Source organism: Bufo bufo, chromosome 3 (genome assembly GCF_905171765.1).
Source record: "Bufo bufo chromosome 3, aBufBuf1.1, whole genome shotgun sequence".
NCBI classification, from domain to species: Eukaryota; Metazoa; Chordata; class Amphibia; order Anura; family Bufonidae; genus Bufo; species Bufo bufo.
Window position 1 is genome coordinate 491,175,965 of NC_053391.1, and position 19,816 is coordinate 491,195,780.

Genomic DNA, 19,816 nt, shown 5'->3' on the forward strand with positions numbered 1-19,816 from the left:
TAGCTGTGGATTTCACCCTTTTCCAATGAATTAGTTTGGATTTTGGTGCGGATATGATGCAGAAACTTGGAAATTCACGTGGATCGACTTTTACTCCATTGGCTTTAATGTAATTTGTGTGCTCGTACAACTTGCCTGTGTTTTTAAAACCAAATCCCAGCTCTAAAACAGTCGTGCGACAACAAGTTATACATTTTTAGTGATTTTTGTCATGACTTTTCTGTAAGACCTGTCGCTGTGTACCCTGATTCACATATGCTGACTTCTACCAGCAAGCTGAATGGTGAGCTACGGATTTGGTTATGTAAAGCTGACGATACACGCGGGCCAGCAGCGGCTTACCGTATTTCCATCTATTTTGAAGATGGGGAAAACACCCATTGAATTCTGTGAACTCCTCCAAATATGGCTGCGTCTTTCATCAGTCTTTTTATGTTAAAGGGATGACTGTCAATGATCTCAATTACAGACAACCCATCAGTGTTCTGGAATACTGATACTTAACTCCTTAACCACTTCCAGACCGGGCCATTTACCCCCTTCCTGACCAGGCCTAATTTTGCAAATCTGACATGTCACTTTGTGGTAATAACTTTGGAACGCGTTTACTTATCCAAGCCATTCTGAGATTTTCGCGACTCATTGTACTTCATGTTAATGGTAAATTTGAATCCATATGTTTTACCTTTTTAGTCACTTTGTGGGGCTTACATAATAGAACCATCCCATAAATGACCTCATTTTAGAAACTATTCAAAACTAGTTTTAGAAATGTTGTTAACCCCTTTAGGTATTCCACAGAAATTAAAGCAAAATGGAGGTGAAATTTCAAAATTTTCACTTTTTCCAGATCTTCCATTTTAATCAAATTTTTTTATTTTTTTTTGGCCTGGAACACATCAAGGGTTGACAACAAAACAAACCAATATTTATTACCCTGATTCTGCTTTTTTTTTTTTTTTTTTTTTTTTTTTTTTAGAAACACCCCAGATGTGGCTGTATACCGTTTTTGGGGCACATGACAGGGCACCGGAGGCAAGGAGCGCCATATGGTTTTTGGAGGGCTGATTTTGCTGGAATAGTCTTTGGGCACCATGTTGCATTTGAAGAGACCCTGATGTATCCCCACAGTGAAAACCCCCAAAAAGTGACCACATTTTGTAAACTACACCATCCAAGGAATTTTTAAACTGTGTAGTGAGCACTTCACTCAATAGGTGTTTCATAGAATTGTTAATACTTGGGTGTGAAAATGAAATTTTTTTTTTTTTATACAAGAAAATGGTGCTTTAGGCCCAAACTTTGATTACAGGAGAATATTCCCCCCCCCCCCCCCCCCCCACAATTTGCTGCCAACTTTTTCCTAAATACAGTAACATCCCAATTGTGGTCCTAAACTGTTATTTGGGTGTACGCCAGGGCTCAGAAGGTAAGGAGCGGCATCTGACAACATGGAATTTTCTGTCATGGTTTTGAAGAGCGATAACTTTATTTTTTATTTTTGTTGAATGTGCTGCGTTAGGGCTTATTTTGTGCGGGACAAGCGGTAGATTTTATTGGTACATTTTGCTTTCTGGTTGCTTTTTTATCATTTTTTTTGGGAGGTAAAGTCACAAAAAAAGCTGTTTGGTATCATATTTTTCAAAATGATTATTATTATTTATTTTTTCTATTACACTGTTCACTTGATGGGGTAGATCATGTGATATTTTTCTAGATCCGGTCATTACGGACACAACAATACCAAATATGTCTAGTGTTTTAAAAAAAAAAAAATATTTTCATGTTTTACACAATAAGAACGTTTTTAGAAAAATCATGTTTTTGTGTGTGTATATAGTCTTGTGTGAGGGCTTGTGTTTGTTTGTTTTTTTTTGCTACAGTTTTTTTTTTTATGCTACCATTTTGGGGTACATATGACTTTTTTTTATTTTTTTTGTGAGGTGACTATATGAAAAAAAAAAAACTGTTTTGGCACAATGTCTCTATTTATTCTTTACTTGATGGGGTAGATCATGTGATATTTTTGTAGAGCCAATTGTTACGGACACGGTGATAGACATATTTGATATCTTACACAATAAGGCCTCATGCACGCGGCCATTCCGTGCATTGGGGACTGCAATTTGCAAAAAATTAATTTACATTTACAAAATGATGTAAACCTGAAAGTGGAAATATGTGAAATGTAAAGCAATAACTTTTTTTTTTTTTTTTTTTAATGATGTATCACGATCTGCCTTTTAAAAGAAGATAAATTCAAATTTAGAAAATTGCTAATTTTTCAAAAGTTTAAGTAAATGTGGGATTTTCTTAATAAATAAAGGTGAATTATATCGACTAAAATTTTTCACTATCATGAAGTACAATCTCAGAATCGCTTGGATAAGCAAAAGCATTCCGCAGTTATTACCACATAAACGACACGTCGGATTTCCAAAAAACGGCCTGGTCATTAAGTTAAAAAATGGTAATGTCCTTTAAGGTGTTAAAGGGGTTATCAGACCCCTGAAATTCCCCCCCCCCCCCCCCCCCCCCCCCCCCCACATATACCTGGGCCCTCACACACCATGTATTTACCTCGATCCCTGGCACCTGCACCGCAGGGTCGGGGGGTGGCATTGGTCAGCCAATAGCAGGCATTGACAGGGACTAGCGTCACCCGCGATGCTAGGGAGGCTCATTCCTGTCAGTCTGCAGGACCCCCCCCACTCTTAAGACGGATGTTTTCATCCACGCTACAGGGAGATGTAGCAGTGGCCGTGCGGGCTTCAGAAGTGACTTGTGTGTGGGGGGGCATTTCAGGGGTCGGATAACACCTTTTAATATATGGGCTGTAATCTGAACATGTACACATTTACAAATACACTTGTGTGAAAGACTTTAAAGGAGTTGTCTCACTTCAGCAAGTGGCATATATCATGTAGAGAAAGTTAAAGGGGTTGTCTGGGTTCAGAGCTGAACCCGGACATACCTCCATTTTCACCCAGGCAGCCCCCCTGACTTGAACATCGGAACGGTTTGCGCAGAGCTAACTCACGCCAGGCAAAGTCATTTTTTTGGGAGATCCGGTGACGTGCCAGGAAGCCAGTAAAACGGCTAGGGCAGCGCTAAAGCCCGCCCATCAGAGCCAGTGACGGCACCGAACACACTGCCGGGCGGAAGTTTCTGCCCGGCAGTGTTATTGAAAACAAAAGAACCCGTGCCCTGCGCAATTTAGCACATCGGAGCATGAGATGCTCCGATGCTAGCCTCAAGGGGGCTGCCTGGGTGAAAATAAGGGTATGTCCGGTTCCTTTACTACAAGGCACTTACTAATGTATTGTGATTGTCCATATTGTCTCCTTTGCTGTCTGGATTCATTTTTCTATCGCATTTAGGGTCCATTCACACGTCCGTTGTTTCTTTCCTGATCTGTTCCGTTTTTTGTGGAACAGATCTGGACCCATTCATTTTTCAATGGGTCCTGAAAAAAATCGGCTCAATGTCTGATTTTTTTTTTTTTATTTATATTTTTTTTTTTCAGGACCCATTGAAAATGAATGGGTACAGATCTGGTCCAGATCTGTTCCGCAAAAAACGGAACCGATCAGGAAAGAAACAACGGACGTGTGAATGGACCCTTACACGTTGCTTAGTTATGGCCAGCCTATGCGCACTCCCACAGCCCCAGGTATAGTGTGTAAGCATGTCCACTACTGCTGGACTGCAGGGTGGTCATAACCATGGAAACGAGCAGTGTATAATGTGATGGAAAAATGAATCCAGACAGTGAAGGAAGCGATATGTACAATCAGAATATTACTAGATTGGTCGGGTGGTCTAGCTTCTAACTCGGCATTAGTTCCTCTTGTACATAGGGGATTACAGCAATGTGGAGGTGTGATATGGAAGGAACTATATGATGTCATAGGTCAGATGGCTAGTTTTGCTTTTGATTCTAGGCATGGAGTTGACCAAATTAACCATTTAGAAACATAGTATAGAAGGCTGAGAAAAGACATTTGTCCATTCAGTTCGGACTGTTATCCTGTAAGTTCATCCAGAGGAAGGCAAAAAAAACTGGTAGAAGCCAATTTTCCCCACTTAAAGGGAACCTGTCACCTGCAAATCGCATCTTAAACCGACCACAGTACCTTACAATATCCCCCACTGTGTTGCTAATCATGTTTTTCTTTCCTCTTTGTGTTTCTTCAGAGGAGGGCAACTAAAGTAATAACTGGAATGGGGCAACTACAGTACCCTGAAAGATCAAAATTAGGGTTATTTACTTTAGAAAAAAAGACGACTGAGAGGAGATCTAATTACTATGTATAAATATATCAGGGGTCAGTACAGAGATCTCTCCCATCATCTATTTATCCCCAGAACTGTGACGAGGGGACATCCTCTGCGTCTGGAGGAAAGAAGGTTTGTACACAAACATAGAAGAGGATTCTTTACGGTAAGAGCGGTGAGATTATGGAACTCTCTGCCTGAGGAGGTGGTGATGGTGAGTACAATAAAGGAATTCAAGAGGGGCCTGGATGTATTTCTGGAGTGTAATAATATTACAGGCTATAGCTACTAGAGAGGGGTCGTTGATCCGGGGAGTTATTCTGATTGCCTGATTGGAGTCGGGAAGGAATTTTATTCCCATTAAAGGGAACCTGTCACCTGTAACACGCATATTAAACAGACCACAGTACCTTACAATATCCCCCACTGTGTTGCTAATCATGTTTTTCTTTCCTCTGTGTTTCTTCATACCCGTTAAAAAACGCTGTTTTAATGTCGGTTGGCGCCGTCTCCGAGTCAGGCTTGAAGTCAAGGGGAACTCTCCTTTTAAGATAGTTTTCTAATGCAGCTTCGTTCGTCTCCGGAGTGAAGTCAAGGGGGCAGTGGCCTCCTTGCTTCAAGTAAAGCTAAGCCCGCCCCTTACCCCTCCTCTCTACAATTAGATGGACATGCTGCTGCCTCCATTTTGCTGACTGCGGATGCGTCGGATGGTTCGATCGCGTGCCCGGCCGTCATGCTGTAACAGGCAGCGTGCCGCACATGGACATGCTGCCGTCATCGCGCTCTAGCTCATCTAATCGTAGAGAGGAGGGGTAAGGGGCGGGCTTAGCTTTACTTGAAGAAAGGAGGCCGCTGCCCCCTTGACTTCAAGCCTGACTCTGAGACGGCGCCAACCGACATTAAAACAGCGTTTTTTAACGGGTATGAAGAAACACAGAGGAAAGAAAAACATGATTAGCAACACAGTGGGGGATATTGTAAGGTACTGTGGTCTGTTTAATATGCGTGTTACAGGTAACAGGTTCCCTTTAATGGGAAAAAAATTTCTTCCCGACTCCAATCAGGCAATCAGAATAACTCCCTGGATCAACGACCTCTCTAGTAGCTATAGCCTGTAATATTATTACACTCCAGAAATACATCCAGGCCCCTCTTGAATTCCTTTATTGTACTCACTATCACCACCTCCTCAGGCAGAGAGTTCCATAGTCTCACTGCTCTTACCGTAAAGAATCCTCTTCTATGTTTGTGTACAAACCTTCTTTCCTCCAGACGCAGAGGATGTCCCCTAGTCACAGTCCTGGGGATAAATAGATGATGGGATAGATCTCTGTACTGACCCCTGATATATTTATACATAGTTATTAGATCTCCCCTCAGTCGTCTTTTTTTCTAAAGTAAATAACCATAATTTTGATCTTTCAGGGTACTGTAGTTGCCCCATTCCAGTTATTACTTTAGTTGCCCTCCTCTGAACCCTCTCCAGCTCTGCTATGTCTGCCTTGTTCACAGGAGCCCAGAACTGTACACAGTATTCCATGTGTGGTCTGACTAGTGATTTGTAGAGTGGTAGGACTATGTTCTCATCACGGGCATCTATGCCCCTTTTGATGCAATCTTGGCCTTGGCAGCAGCTGCCTGACACTGTTTTTTGCAGCTTAGTTTGCTGTTCACTAAAATTCCTAGGTCCTTTTCCATGTCAGTGTTACCCAGTGTTTTACCATTTAGTATGTACGGGTGACTTTATTCCTTCCCATGTGCATAACCTTACATTTGTCAGTGTTACGCTCCATTCACACGTCCGTGGTGTGTTGCGGATCCGCAACACACCCGCCCAGCACCCCTATAGAAATGCCTATTCTTGTCCGCAGCTGCGGACAAAAATAGGACATGTTCTATCTTTTGCAGAGCTGTGGACCCGAAGATCGGGGCCGCACTCCGCAAATGCGGACAGCACATGGTAAGCTGTCCGCATCCATTCCGTCCCTATAGAAAATGAATGGGTCCGCACCCGTTCCGCAAAATTGCGGAACGGATGCGGACCCATTTGCGGACGTGTGAATGGACCCTTAAACCTCATCTGCCACTTCTCTGCCCAAGCCTCCAATCTATCCAGATCCCTCTGTAGCAGTATACTGTCCTCTTCAGTGTAAATTACTTCACACAGTTTAATGTCATCTGCGAAAATTGATATTTTACTGTGCAAGCCTTCTACGAGATCATTAATAAATATATTGAAGAGAATAGAGCCCAATACTGAACCCTGAGGTACCCCACTAGTGACAGTGACCCAATCTGAGTGTGTACCGGTAATAACCACCCTCTGTTTTCTATTACTGAGCCTGTCTGTTCTAGATGCAATTAAATGTATCCACCAGTAGTCCACTAGACGGATGGCACAATGTGTTTCTGCAAACTGTTCTCAACAGATGTTGCAGATGTTCCATTTCCCTGGACTCGACCTTCTTCAGTGAGGTCTTAAACAGTCATAATTTACAAAGCTTTGGCCTTTTTTTTATTTATTTTTATTGTGCATGAAATTACAATATTTAGCTAGGTCTCAATGTATGCATCTACTTTAAGGCATTTTGTACCTGTCTCCTGTATTTCTGCAACCTCTATTTCCATTAAAAGGAAACTTGACAAAAGGATAAATTCTTAATGACTTTGTCGCTGTTATTTAACCCCGTCTTAGGCTACATGCACACGACCGTATCCGCATAAAAAAAAAACATCCGTATGCCACCCCCTCCTTCTTTGCAGAGCTACGGAACGGACATACTGATGCGGACAGCACATGGTGTGCTGTCCGCATTTTTTGCGGACCCGTTGAAATGAATGGGTCTGCATCCTATCCGCAAAAAGAACGGAAACCAACAACGTTCGCGTGCATGTAGCTTTAGCAAAATGAAATTAATCCATCATACATCCTGATGTACTGAAAAGAATAGTCCCAAGTGTTTAGTTAACCAGTTTAATTGTGCCAGGATCCGTTCATGGGAAAAACGGACGGTTTTGCACCGAAGTTCAATCGTTTTTTTTTTTTTTCTGTGATTACATTCAGTGTTACAGTTTTCTGTCTGGCGTGCGTGTGTTTTCACACAAGCTTTTTTTTTTTCAATTCTGTGGTGCCAGAGCCATATAGAACAAGCTTAGTCCTGAATGCAGAGATGATGCATTATAAACGCCGATCGTGTGCACAGACTCCTTGAAATGAATGGGTCAGGATTGAGTTCACAAATCTTCTTCTTTTTTTTTTTTTTTTTTTTTTAAAGAACATGTGTCTTTAAATGCCATAACTTTTGTGACCCTTTTTAAGTCCTATATGGTGCTCTATTGTGATGTATTTTTATTTTTTTATTTTTTCTCCACTAGCACAAAATGCCAGTAAAATACTTTTTTAAACTATGCCCCCATTCCATTTCATAATGGGCAGTTTTGTGTAGGGTATGTATCGGTTATGGTTTACACTTCGTGGGCATTTAAACATTTTATTGCTGATTTTCTCCTGCAATTGGGCATTTTAACACCATTTACAGGGTTAGTACAGCCTCCAGAGGCTGTATAGTACTGTAAAGCCTTACTGCAGATCTGATCCGATTAGAGGAAAGCCTTAGGCTAGGTTTGTGTCGCGCAACATTTTTTTTTTATGATGGTGGTCTATGGTGTCGCGCTACGACTGAGACAGTCGCGGAAAAATCTATCTTGAATGGGTTTTTTGCAACTGTCGTGTTGCAGAGCGACACCATAGACTACCATTATAAAAATTGTTGTGCGACAAATGTCGTCGTGCAGACCTAGCCTTAGGCCCCTTTCACACAGGCGAGTATTCCGCGCGGATGCGATGCGTGAGGTGAAGGCATTGCACCCGCACTGAATCCTGACCCATTCATTTCTATGGGGCTGTGCACATGAGCTGTGATTTTCACGCATCACTTTTGCGTTGCGTGAAAATCGCAGCATGCTCTATATTGTGCGTTTATCACGCAACGCAGTCCCCATAGAAGTGAATGGGGCTGCGTGAAAATCGCAAGCAAGTGCTGATGCGGTGCGATTTTTCACGCACTGTTGCTAGGAGACAATCAGGTTGGAGATCTGATCATTATTTTCCCTTATAACATGGTTATAAGGGAAATTAATAGCATTCTTAATACAGAATGCATAGTACAATAGCGCTGGAGGGGTTAAAAAAATAATAATTTAACTCCCCTTAATCCACTTGGTCGCGCAGCCCGGCTTCTCTTCTGTCTTCTTTTTTGCTGTGTGCAGGAAAAGGACCTGTGGTGACGTCACTCCGGTCATCACATGGTCCATCACCATGGTAAAAGATCATGTGATGACTGGAGTGACGTCACCACAGGTCCTTTTCCTGCACACAGCAAAAAAGAAGACAGAAGAGAAGCCGGGCTGCGCGACCAAGTGGATTAAGGGGAGTTAAATTATATATTTATTTATTTTTAAACCCTCCAGCGCTATTGTACTATGCATTCTGTATTAAGAATGCTATTTTCCCTTATCTACCCAGCACCTAACTTCTGTGAAGAAGTTCGGGCTTGGGTACCAAACATGCCGATTTTTCTCACGAGTGCAAAACGCATTACAATCACGCATGTTCCCGCACCTTTTCCCGCAATGCCCGTGTGAAAGAGGCCTTAGAGTATTAAAGTTCTTGCCCAGGATTAGAAAAAAATGTAGCTTCCAGAAGTTGTTCCAACTATCCATGGGCCGTGTGTGGTTTTGCAGCTCTGCACCTCTGACTTCTAAACTTTCACACCCCTTTAAATGATTTGTCTGATCTTTTCTGACTACCCCCCCCCCCAATAAACATGGTAAGTTTCAAGGCTTCTTTTAGGTTATGTTCACGTGGGACTGTGAATTTTAAGAAATCACATCTACGCACAAACAAAAAATAAAATTGGCGGATTTTTAATATTTCAATATGTTAATTTATAATGGGTGTTTCACCCTTTTTCAGTGCATAGTGTGCAATCATGGGAATGCTGCAGCGGAGCCGTGTAAAACAAGCAGCTATTGCCATGTATTTGTTTTGCTGCAGAAATTCCACCTTGTGTGGCAATCTTCATATGTATGGAGGAATAAACCACCTTGTTTAATAAAATACTGTAATTTTTAAATTATTATATTCACAGTTCTGTTTTGACGTTCATTTTAAATTGGCAATATTTCTTCTTCTTTTCTTAGGAAACTTTGCAGGCTACCATTGTGGAGAATGTAAATTTGGCTGGACGGGAACTAACTGTGACCAAAGGAGGCCACCAGTCGTCCGGAAGAATATTCACTCTCTAACGCCTCAAGAGAGAGCTCAGTTCTTGGATGCTCTGGATCTTGCCAAAACCACCATTCATCCGGACTTTGTGATTGCTACCCAGCATTGGCTTGGAATTCTTGGGCCAAATGGAACCGAACCACAAGTGGTGAACACCAGCATCTATAACTACTTTGTCTGGCTCCATTACTATTCTGTCAGGGACACATTACTAGGTTTGTTAATCTCTTTTTATCTTCTTTGAAATTGGAACAGATTTTCAGTCAACGTTTTTATGTAGCTTCACATTAATGCTGATGGCTACTAAACCCAAATAAGCCTGTGTAATCAGCAGAACATGGCCATGTAGACCATCTGCTTACAAATTAAGGGACGCTCGTTTAGGTGTGGTGCACAGACAGATTTATGTCCTATAGAATATGATCTTTTGTTTTGATGAGTATTTGTTCTAGTTTTATGTGCCTTCCAAATGTAATTCGCCTAAAGATCAATATCCTATTCTCTTCTGCCATCCACAGACCATTAAAATGCAGTGGACCTAAAGCTGAACCCTGCGGCGTCATTAGTCTGTTCTACTAGGCTAATCATAATCGGTTCTATCAAATTACTAAATGGACGTCCAATTAATCAGTTCATTGTCCTAAAGAAAATGGACGCTGAACTCATTTATCCTTCTAGGGAACCTTTTGGTGCTGTGATTGAACTGTATTACGGTATATATTGGAAGCATATGGTAAAATTGTACCCATTTGTTTTTATAATATAAATATTTTTATGCTTCAGGGCCCGGGCGTCCATTTAAAGCTATTGACTTATCTCATAAAGGACCTGCCTTCGTCACATGGCATCGATACCACCTGTTGTTGCTAGAGAGGGATTTGCAGGTAACCCTTCACTGTGGACTCATTTTAAGAGGTTGTCCAGTTTTTTATTTTTTTTTTTTTATTCACCCCTTTTCCCCAGCTAGAAATGCATGTGAAGAAATATATACTGTAAGTGTCGGCCTAGGGCCCACCAGAAGGTAAAATTCTGGGCATCCACTGTACAGCTACATGCAAATATTGTCTGCTCACACAATGGCAGGGAGCAATAAGATGATGGGTACATCCAAAGTTGATTTGCTAAAAACTTTGTTCTAATACTGTACGGAGAGCCCTCTCCTTACAGTGTTAGAATGTATGGGATCCGATGATTACTGTAGAAAAACCTTGAAACTGAACTCTGGTTCGGTTCTAAGGTATTTTTTACAGTAATTATTCCTGAAGTAATAACTTCAGCTCATCGGAGCCCATACATTCTAATACTGTATGGAGAGGGATCTCCGTACAGTATTAGAACAAATCCGAAGTCCTGAAGCAGTGAGACCACAAAATATGAATGTGACCCCCCAGTCCTCTCATCTACTGTGTGCTGTCCGCATCCGTTGCTCCGTTCCGTAGCCCCGCAAAAAAAATATAACACTTCCTATTCTTGTCCGTTTTGCGGACAAGAATAGGCATTTCTACAATGGGCTGCCCATTCCGTTCTGCAAATTGCGGAAGGCACACGGGCGGCTTCCCTTTTTTGCGGATCCGCTGTTTGCGGACCGCAAAAAAGCGGAACGGTTGTGTGCATAAGGCCTAAATCAGTGTGCGCTTTGGGGGAAGTTCATCCGCATGACCGTTTCTGCTCCTTACCTTTGACAAACATAAGCATAACCTTCCACGTTCAGCAGCTCTGAAGTCGATGGTAACAGCTTTGAGATCCTATGATGTTTTTATGGACTGCAGCAATTCGTTTGTTTTGGAATTTCCAAAATTTTTATAAAACTTAATTATTTTATTTTTTTCCTCCAGAGGCTTATTGGTAATGACTCGTTTGCTTTACCATACTGGAACTTTGCTACTGGAAGAAATGAGTGTGACGTGTGTACAGATGAGTTGTTTGGTGCTCCTAGGCTGGAGGATTCCACATTAATCAGTGTTGGTTCAAGATTTTCAAACTGGGAAATTGTGTGTAACAGGTAACCTATTGCCTGGGTTTGCTGTACATGGCTAGTGTATAGCATATAGAACAATTTGTAGATATCAGGGGTCATTTATGAATTTTTACACCAGTTTTTGAAAACTCCCTGCACTCCAGGCGGAAGCCGCTAATTTAGGACTAGGACAGGCCTCGTCATAAATTAGGCACATCCTCCTAAAGACCTTGAGGGAGATTTCTCAAACTCTGTAAAGTAGAAAAAAGTAGAACTGGCTTATTTGGCCATAGCAACATACCAGATTCCACCTTTCATTTATCACCGCTCCTTTGGAAAATGAAAGGTGTAATCTGATTGGTTGCTATGGGCAGCTAAGCCAGTTCTACTTTACACCAGTTTGCTAAATCTCCACTCTTGTGCCTAAACTGAAATTTACTCTAGCCCCTGAGAAGATTTCAGTCGTCAAATTACGGTATATTAAATTTGTCAGGGCTGATGGCCCAGCCCCCACCACTCCCCAGTGTTGAGGGTGGCGTAAAAACGTCACGTGTATCTAACTTCATGCAAACGGGCACAAAATGGAACATTTGACTTTTTAACAACAAAAATTGGCATAAGGGGCCATTAGAAATGACCTTTTAATGTGTATATGTATAAATTTGGCCTTGGCAGACTTTGGCGCACACATTTTTGTGAAACAAATAAAAAAGAAATTGCAAGATTTTATTTTTAACACTACTCACCACTTGTGAGTGGGAAACTGCAATTAAAAAATACTGAAAATGTTTGGTTTTACTCCACCGGGGGGGGGGGGGGGGGGGGGGGGGGGGGGGGGTGATATAGAAACTAAAGAAATGTCACTGTGGGTAGCATGGTGGCTCGGTGGTTAGCATTGGTGCCTTGCAGCGCTGGGGTCCTGGGTTTGTTTCGGACCAAGGACAACATCTGCATGGAGTTTGTATGTTCTCCCTGTGATTGCCTGGCTTTCCTCTGGTTTCCTCCCACACTCCAAAGGCATACTGATGGGGAATTTAGATTGTGAACTCCACTGGGGTAAGTAATGATGATGTCTGTTAGGCTCAGTTCAGACCTGAGCGTTTTACAGCGCGTTCCTACGCGCTGTAAAACGCTCAACAAGGAGAAACCAATGCTTCCCTATGGGAATGGTTCTCACCTGGGCGTTTTACAGCGCGTACGATCGCGCTGTAAAACGCCCGACGCTCAAACAAGTACAGGAGCGTTTTTTTGGGCGCTTGTCGCGCGTTCCCGTACATAGACTTTCGGGAACGCGCGACACTGTGTACGCTTGTCTCTGTATGCGCGATTGTAAACGCCCGTACAATCGCGCATACAGAGCGCTCCTTTCAGAACGCTCAGGTCTGAACTGAGCCTAAAGCAATTTGGAATATGTTGATGCTACATAAATAAAATTTAGCACACCTTTTAAATATGTCTTTATCAAACTATGTGCAATGTTTGATAAATTTGTTGCCGATTATGGTAAAACTGACTTAAGTTCCGCTCCTGATTAATCTTTCCTTTCTACACTGCATCTATTTTAGCCTAGATGACTACAATCGTCAGGTTACCTTGTGTAATGGAACTAATGAAGGTTTTCTTCAAAGAAGTCCAATTGACAGGTCTGGTGGGCAACTGCCATCAATGGAAGATGTACAGAAATGTCTTTCACTACAAAATTTTGACAATCCACCTTACTTCTCAAACTCTACATTTAGTTTCAGGTATGGTTGTGAGTTTTGTGTACACAATGTGCAAAATGTGTTTCTTATGGTTTTTATGGGATATTCTGAAATGTTTGTGTGCGTTTATATTTTGATTACATACATTTTCGAGTATTAGGCATGACTCAATATTATTGCCCAAATATTTTGCGACCTGAATAAAAGACTCTGGAAATATTTCTAAAAATTCTTTTGATGGTGGGATTTGTCATGGATTTCACCCTATGCTTTTGCAAAGGGTCAAATCCGGTGTGGATATCTGCACTGCAGGTCATTTAAACTGGATTTCCCAGTTTAAAGGAACACAAACTAAGAATGGATGAAAACGGCAAACAAGAAATCGAGTTCTCACTGTTTCAGTCGGCAGCATTTTCTGTATGATCCTGACAGTCTTGTAGAATCCTGCGAGAACGAAAGGGCTATGCTGCTGGTCTGCTCGTTCCTGGGCCTCATGCACACGACTATCCGTTTCTGCAGTGCGTATACTTGCTGTGTGCTTCCTATATTTTGGTCCTGCATCATCTTTCAAATTTTTTTTTTTTTTTTTTGTGTGCTGTCCATATCTTTTGCGTCCTCGTTAAATTTGAATGGATCTTCATCCAATCCACAAAAATGCGGATCGGGTGCAGACTTAAACTGTGATTGTGCAGTAAAGAGTGTCAGCATGAGCAACCATATTAACAAGGCTAGACATCAGCATGCTGAGGGCAGAGCCCGTAGCATATGATATGTACCGTAGCCTTACCATAATGAGAAGAGTAGGTTTCTGTGTCTAGAAAGCTAATATACATATTACTGCTTTATTCACATACACAATATATGTTTATAAAGACACCAGTATTACGTGTTAGCTCAATAAGATAAGGCTGTAGCCTGGAGGTAACTGGGCAGCCTTGGGAGAGACCTTCAAATTTTTCTATTTCTTCAGATATTGTTTTTCTCCCTCACTTAACCAATAGTAAAAGTTTATAGCTTTATCATTGAGTTTTTTTTTTTTTTTTACTTAAAAGCTAATCCATGTTACTGGGTTCTTTTATAAGCATTGTTGTGCCTGTGAATAAACAAATTATATGTTTTAGGTCTCATATTATGGCTATAGCCTTTTATTATGGGTTGAATGAGAGAGAAAAAATAGCAGAAAAAACCTGTCTCTTCTGGGAACTTAGGATCTCTACATTCAAGGCTGACTACTTGCCTCCAGACTATAAGCTTACCACATAAAGAATGTTTTTTTTATTTTTTCTATACTTAGAAAGCTAATACATATTATTGGTTTCTTTGTAATTATACATTGTGCTTGTTAATAAAGCAGTAATATGTATATTAGCTTTCTAAACATAGAAATCCACTCTTCTCGTTATGGTAAGGCTACAGCACATAAAATATATATATATATATATATATATATATATATATATATATATATTATATACTACATACTACATACATGTTAGACAGGGGACAATCAAGGGGAGGGGAGAAGCTTGCAGCGCACGGGGTGTGGCGAGGTGTTGCAAAAGCAGTGTTCCAAGGATTCAGCCCTGGCCCAGTTACTCCAACTTCCTCATTTGCATATAAATAAACACATGTATCTCTACAGCTGTTTATCATGCAGACAAAAGAAAGGTATCATTTTTTTATTAGCATGATGAGCCCTACCAGGCAGTATACCTTGTTTATCAGGGTTGATCATTGTGCCAGAGTTTCTTTTAAGGTGGCCATATGCATTAAATAGAAAATGAATGTATGACATGGCCGTACACCTTTTTAGTCCATATTGGCTATGAAAGTTTAAACACCCCATATACTTGAAACCAAGCCATGAAATTTTTTTGGGGGGAATGTTCTTTCAAAGACAGATCTTTTGTCCGACTATCGAACGAAAATATTGGACAAGACCAACTTTTCAAACAATAATAATTTAAGCCGATGATAGTCTATCGTTCCTTGTTAAATTTCACCCCACAAATGTTCGTTTTGGCTGAAACCATCAATTTTGATCAACTTTAGACTAATGTGTATAGCCACCTTTTTAGGCTGGAAACCAACTGAATGGGTGGGGTTTAGCTAACAATGTTCTTAAAAATCTTTCTCATACTGTAGACAGGACATAGTTGAGTGCTTCCTGCTCCAGCCATTTGTCTTACAGCTTGTCACTGGACAATGAGGAGGAGGATGGAGGCCATGGATGGGACTGTTTTTGGCACTTTTTCTGTGTTTAGTATTAACAATATCAGTGGCTACATTGGCAGAAGATATGGCAGGAGGCAACTATTATTGAATGTGTAAAACAAGCTGCAACACGAGTGTGGATGATTACACTGAGGGCAAAACAACAAGTTATTTGATGTGGATACACTTCTAAGTGGTCATATAGCAAACACATTAACCGTACATTGATGTATGGGGAACTTGTGTATGCTAATTCTTCCATTGCATTAACAATTTCATTAAATACTGGTGTGTAGTCAAACATTTAATATTTTATTTTTTTACATGCAGGAATGCACTTGAAGGCTTTGAGGAGCCAGATGGAGAATTGGACCCACCTGTAATGAATCTACATAATTTGGTGCATGCATTCTTAAATGGAACCAGTGCTCTCTCACACTCTGCTGCCAATGACCCCATCTTTGTGGTATCTATTTTCATCTTAATTTTCTGTTGAAACAATGTTGCATTGAAACATGAGCTCAAAGGGAACCTGTCAGGAGGTATGTGCCCCCAAAAGCACCACCAGTACCTGGCACTTCTGTTCATCTAGCCTCCAACAATGTTCTTGGCCCAAAGACTTGCTTCATTATGATAAAAAATAACTTTGAAACTTTGATGCATCCATGTTCTACATGCAGATAAAATCCATGATGTTTGAGGTGGAAACGCAGCCAGAAATCAAGGTCTCCACACTCCAATCCTTCCCCTCGCTGCTTTTGACATCCTTTAGGACAGGGGATGTCCTTACAGGCTGGAACAAAAAGTTCCACATGTCAGTTACTAGTGGCGGTTTTGAGGGCACATACCTTCTGACAGACTCTCTTTAAACAAGCAGTACATTCAGAATATAGAGGGCCTTCCTCTTCCGCTAATTTCACTATCTCTTTCTGCATAAACGTTGCACATACTCACAACTTCCTTTGGAAAGCATATAACTATAAGAGTATGTTCAGACGCTATTAATACATGGCGGAGATATCAGACCTGTATTTGCAGTTGAGTCCATGATAGATATCCACAGTTTGCATGACCAAGACCCACCCTACTGAGTGGAGCTAAATCTGAGTGCAGACATCTGCTGCAGTTTCTATGCAGAATCAACATAAAGAAGGTGCATGAAACTTTTTTTTTTTTTTTTTTTTTTTTCTTTCCAAAAGGTAGTTTTACGGACCATATGCAGCAAAATGAGTATAAACTGCATGGATTTTTATTTTTTTTCCCCTAAAGTGGGGAAAATTAGCTTCTACCTCACAGGGGTGTTTTTTGTTTTTGTTTTTTTGCCTTCCTCTGGATCAACTTGCAGGATAACAGGCCGAACTTTATGGACAAATGTCTTTTTTCGACCTTATGTACTATTTTACTATGATTTCCAACTGAAAGTAATAGGAGGTGAATTTTGGTACAGAATACAGTCAGAAATTAATTCGGCTCTGTAGGAATATGTATACAACTGTATAAAGAGCATAGAGAAATACTGCATGCTCCACTTACTTTGCAAAGTTAGCATTTTCATCCATATTAAGTGATGCCGGACATGATGTCTAAATTAATGTACGAGTTGGGACTAGTGCGAATTCTCAAATCTGAAGATCCGTTTCACTTTTGGCATTGCCTTTGAACAACTAATTTCATCTATTGTCAATATGAACCAATGTGGAAAATGACAGCATGTGTCTGTTCTAGATTCTATGCATATATTTAGATTGAAAGGGGGAGGGTCGCTATTCCATGCCATTTCTGGATGCTGGTAGGGTGGTCAACAGTGTGCAGTGGCCATAAGTGTGGCAGATAATGAGACTGGTTTTCTATAAGGCCAGTTTCAGACCAGATGATCAGTCAATGAAACACGCTCTGTGTGTGAGCGGTTTTCCTGGAATGCACACTACTCATCTGAAGGGGATTTTCCGCAGCATAATGATTTATGTGAATTCCTTCCTGACTGAGTCTGCTGAACTGTAGTCAAATAATCCAGTAACTACGGTTCAGTAGACCAGCAGTAAGATGGTAATTGACAGCATTATAAATCTGCTTCATATGAGCAGTGTTCGTTCCAGGAAATACCGCTCACACACACATGTTTCCCGGAGGAACATGTTTGTCTGAAAACCTACATTAAATCAATTTGCTTTTCAAATCCCACATCGAATGTCTTTTTGTGTTTGAGACTTGGTCTGGCAGTCCTATTTCCTCCCATTCTGTTATCGTGATTAGAGACTATAGGTGAAGCGGAGAGTACAAGAGCTGTAACTTTTTTTATAATTTTATTACCATATTTTTCGCTTTATAAGACGCACTTAGGTTTTAGAGGAAAATTAAAAAATATTTTGACCCAAGTAAAATAACAGAATAATATTTCACTGTCATGGGAGGGATCTGCGGATGACGCGCTGTTTATGCTATGTGACTATAGCTCCCCTGATCCTTAGGAATGTATCCAGGCTCTGCCGTACATGGATTCATTCTTGACCCCCCCCCCCCCCATCCTTAATTGACACATTTAATATAAACACTGATTACGGTACAGTCCCTTAAGTGTTTATATTAAATATGATTGTAACCTCCTTCATCCTTAAGAATACACCCATGTACTGCAATGAGGGGGGGTTTGTAGTCACACATTCAATATAAACACTTAGGCCAATAATGGTACAGTCCCTGGACAGGGTTTATATTAAATATGACTATAACCCCCCACCCCCACCTCCTCTTTAAGAATGAGTTCATGATCTGCAGGCGAGTGTCACAAAGTTGAAGCATGCTTTTACTTTTTAGGTACTTCATTCCTTCACTGATGCAATATTTGATGAATGGATGAAGCGATTTCAACCTTCTGATGTGGTTTGGCCTCAGGAACTGGCCCCGATCGGACACAATCGCTTGTTTAACATGGTACCTTTCTTTCCTCCAATAACTAATGACCAACTCTTCATATCCGCTGACCAGCTGGGATATACATATGCTATTGACTTACCAGGTAACTCTTACTAGAAGTAGATCATGTTCTTTTTTTCCTCTTGGATTCATTGAAAACCATCTTGAATGAAGTGTTTAAAAGCTCCAGAACTTATTTGTGTGTTTTTCATTTGTATTTTGCTTCACAACTTTTTTAAGACATTAATGTATAGTTTATTATTTATTTTAATGGCATATGGGCTGCTTGAATGGCTTGCCGTTTAGCTCCGGGATGTTAACGACTATCAATTTCTTATTACTTGGGAAGTAATAATTTGTAACCGGAAATGACCGTAATTGTAGACCATAAATGTTACCAGCAATAATGAACATCTCCCCCCCAGTAAACCTCTTCTATGTTACGTTTCTCCTCTTCCAGCTTCGGATGCAGACGGCCGTGCAGTCTCCGTGGTGATTGCGTCAACTGTTGGTGGAGCGCTTATTGCCTTGCTTGTCGTTTTGGTGTTGCTTGTTCTCTTCACACACAGAAAACAGCGTCAAGGCTTTGAACCGCTCATGAATGCAAGATACAACAGTACCAAGTACACAGAAAATGCCTAATGGAGCTGTAGTCCAGACGTGCACTATATTACAGAATCTACCGTTTTTACAGTATCTGTCTCATCGGTAATATAAGTTGGTGTACGAGGTAAAAAGTGGAATAAACCCCTCATACGCTGCTTGGATAAACACCAATACTATATTGTCTTAGACATTGCCTGCTATGAGCAAATTATCTTTGAAAGTCCATTATAGCATTATGGAAATCACTTCTTGGTAGTGTCTGGTTTATATGAGTGCAGTATAAACCGAAAAGCCAAAAATCTCTGTTCACTGCCTGTCTACCCACCCATACTGTATTGACCTAAAGGAACACAAATATACAAACCAGATTGAAAGCCCTCTTACAAGGGGTAAAGTATTGGATGAGAGTTTGTATAGTCGCTCGTTCCTAACTGCCCCGTGTAAATGTCGCCAATCACTAGAACAAACGAGCAATGCTCATTCGTCCGGCGATTGTTTCTTTTGAGCGGCACCTAATATCGTTTCCTGGCAGCACCTTGCTCTGGTGTTCAGCTGGCAAACACAGAGTTTGTATGGGTGAGAACTATTGTGGTAGTGATCACCTTCGTGCAGTGATCAGGCACTTATTGGAAATGTTCAGTTCAAACCTGATAATTGCCTTTGCATGAGGCCATATAAAAAGGCCTTGAGGTCAGGATCGCACTGTTTGAGCACTTCTCCAATTCTCCTGATATAATCATTTAAAGTGGCCATGGAATCTATTAGCCAGGTGTATGCCAAACATGTATTAAACTGTAAAAAACAAAAACAGAATGAACAAATTTTTTCCATTAAATAATTTTTGCATAAATGTATGTT

At 40.8% G+C, this 19,816-nt stretch overlaps 1 protein-coding gene across 2 annotated transcripts in view; it reads left to right on the plus strand.

Annotated features, from left to right (window-relative positions):
* DCT (dopachrome tautomerase) overlaps positions 1-19,454 on the plus strand; it is a 37,366-nt gene extending 17,912 nt beyond the window's left edge. For both annotated transcript variants that reach the window (XM_040425316.1, XM_040425315.1), the window contains exons 2-8: positions 9,481-9,780; positions 10,349-10,449; positions 11,401-11,567; positions 13,088-13,267; positions 15,770-15,905; positions 18,254-18,455; positions 18,813-19,454. In XM_040425316.1, coding sequence (XP_040281250.1) covers positions 9,481-9,780; positions 10,349-10,449; positions 11,401-11,567; positions 13,088-13,267; positions 15,770-15,905; positions 18,254-18,455; positions 18,813-18,994 — 1,268 coding nt within the window. In that variant the 3' untranslated portion in view covers positions 18,995-19,454. The remainder of the gene's footprint in view (positions 1-9,480; positions 9,781-10,348; positions 10,450-11,400; positions 11,568-13,087; positions 13,268-15,769; positions 15,906-18,253; positions 18,456-18,812) is intronic.
* The last annotated feature ends 362 nt before the right edge of the window (positions 19,455-19,816 follow it).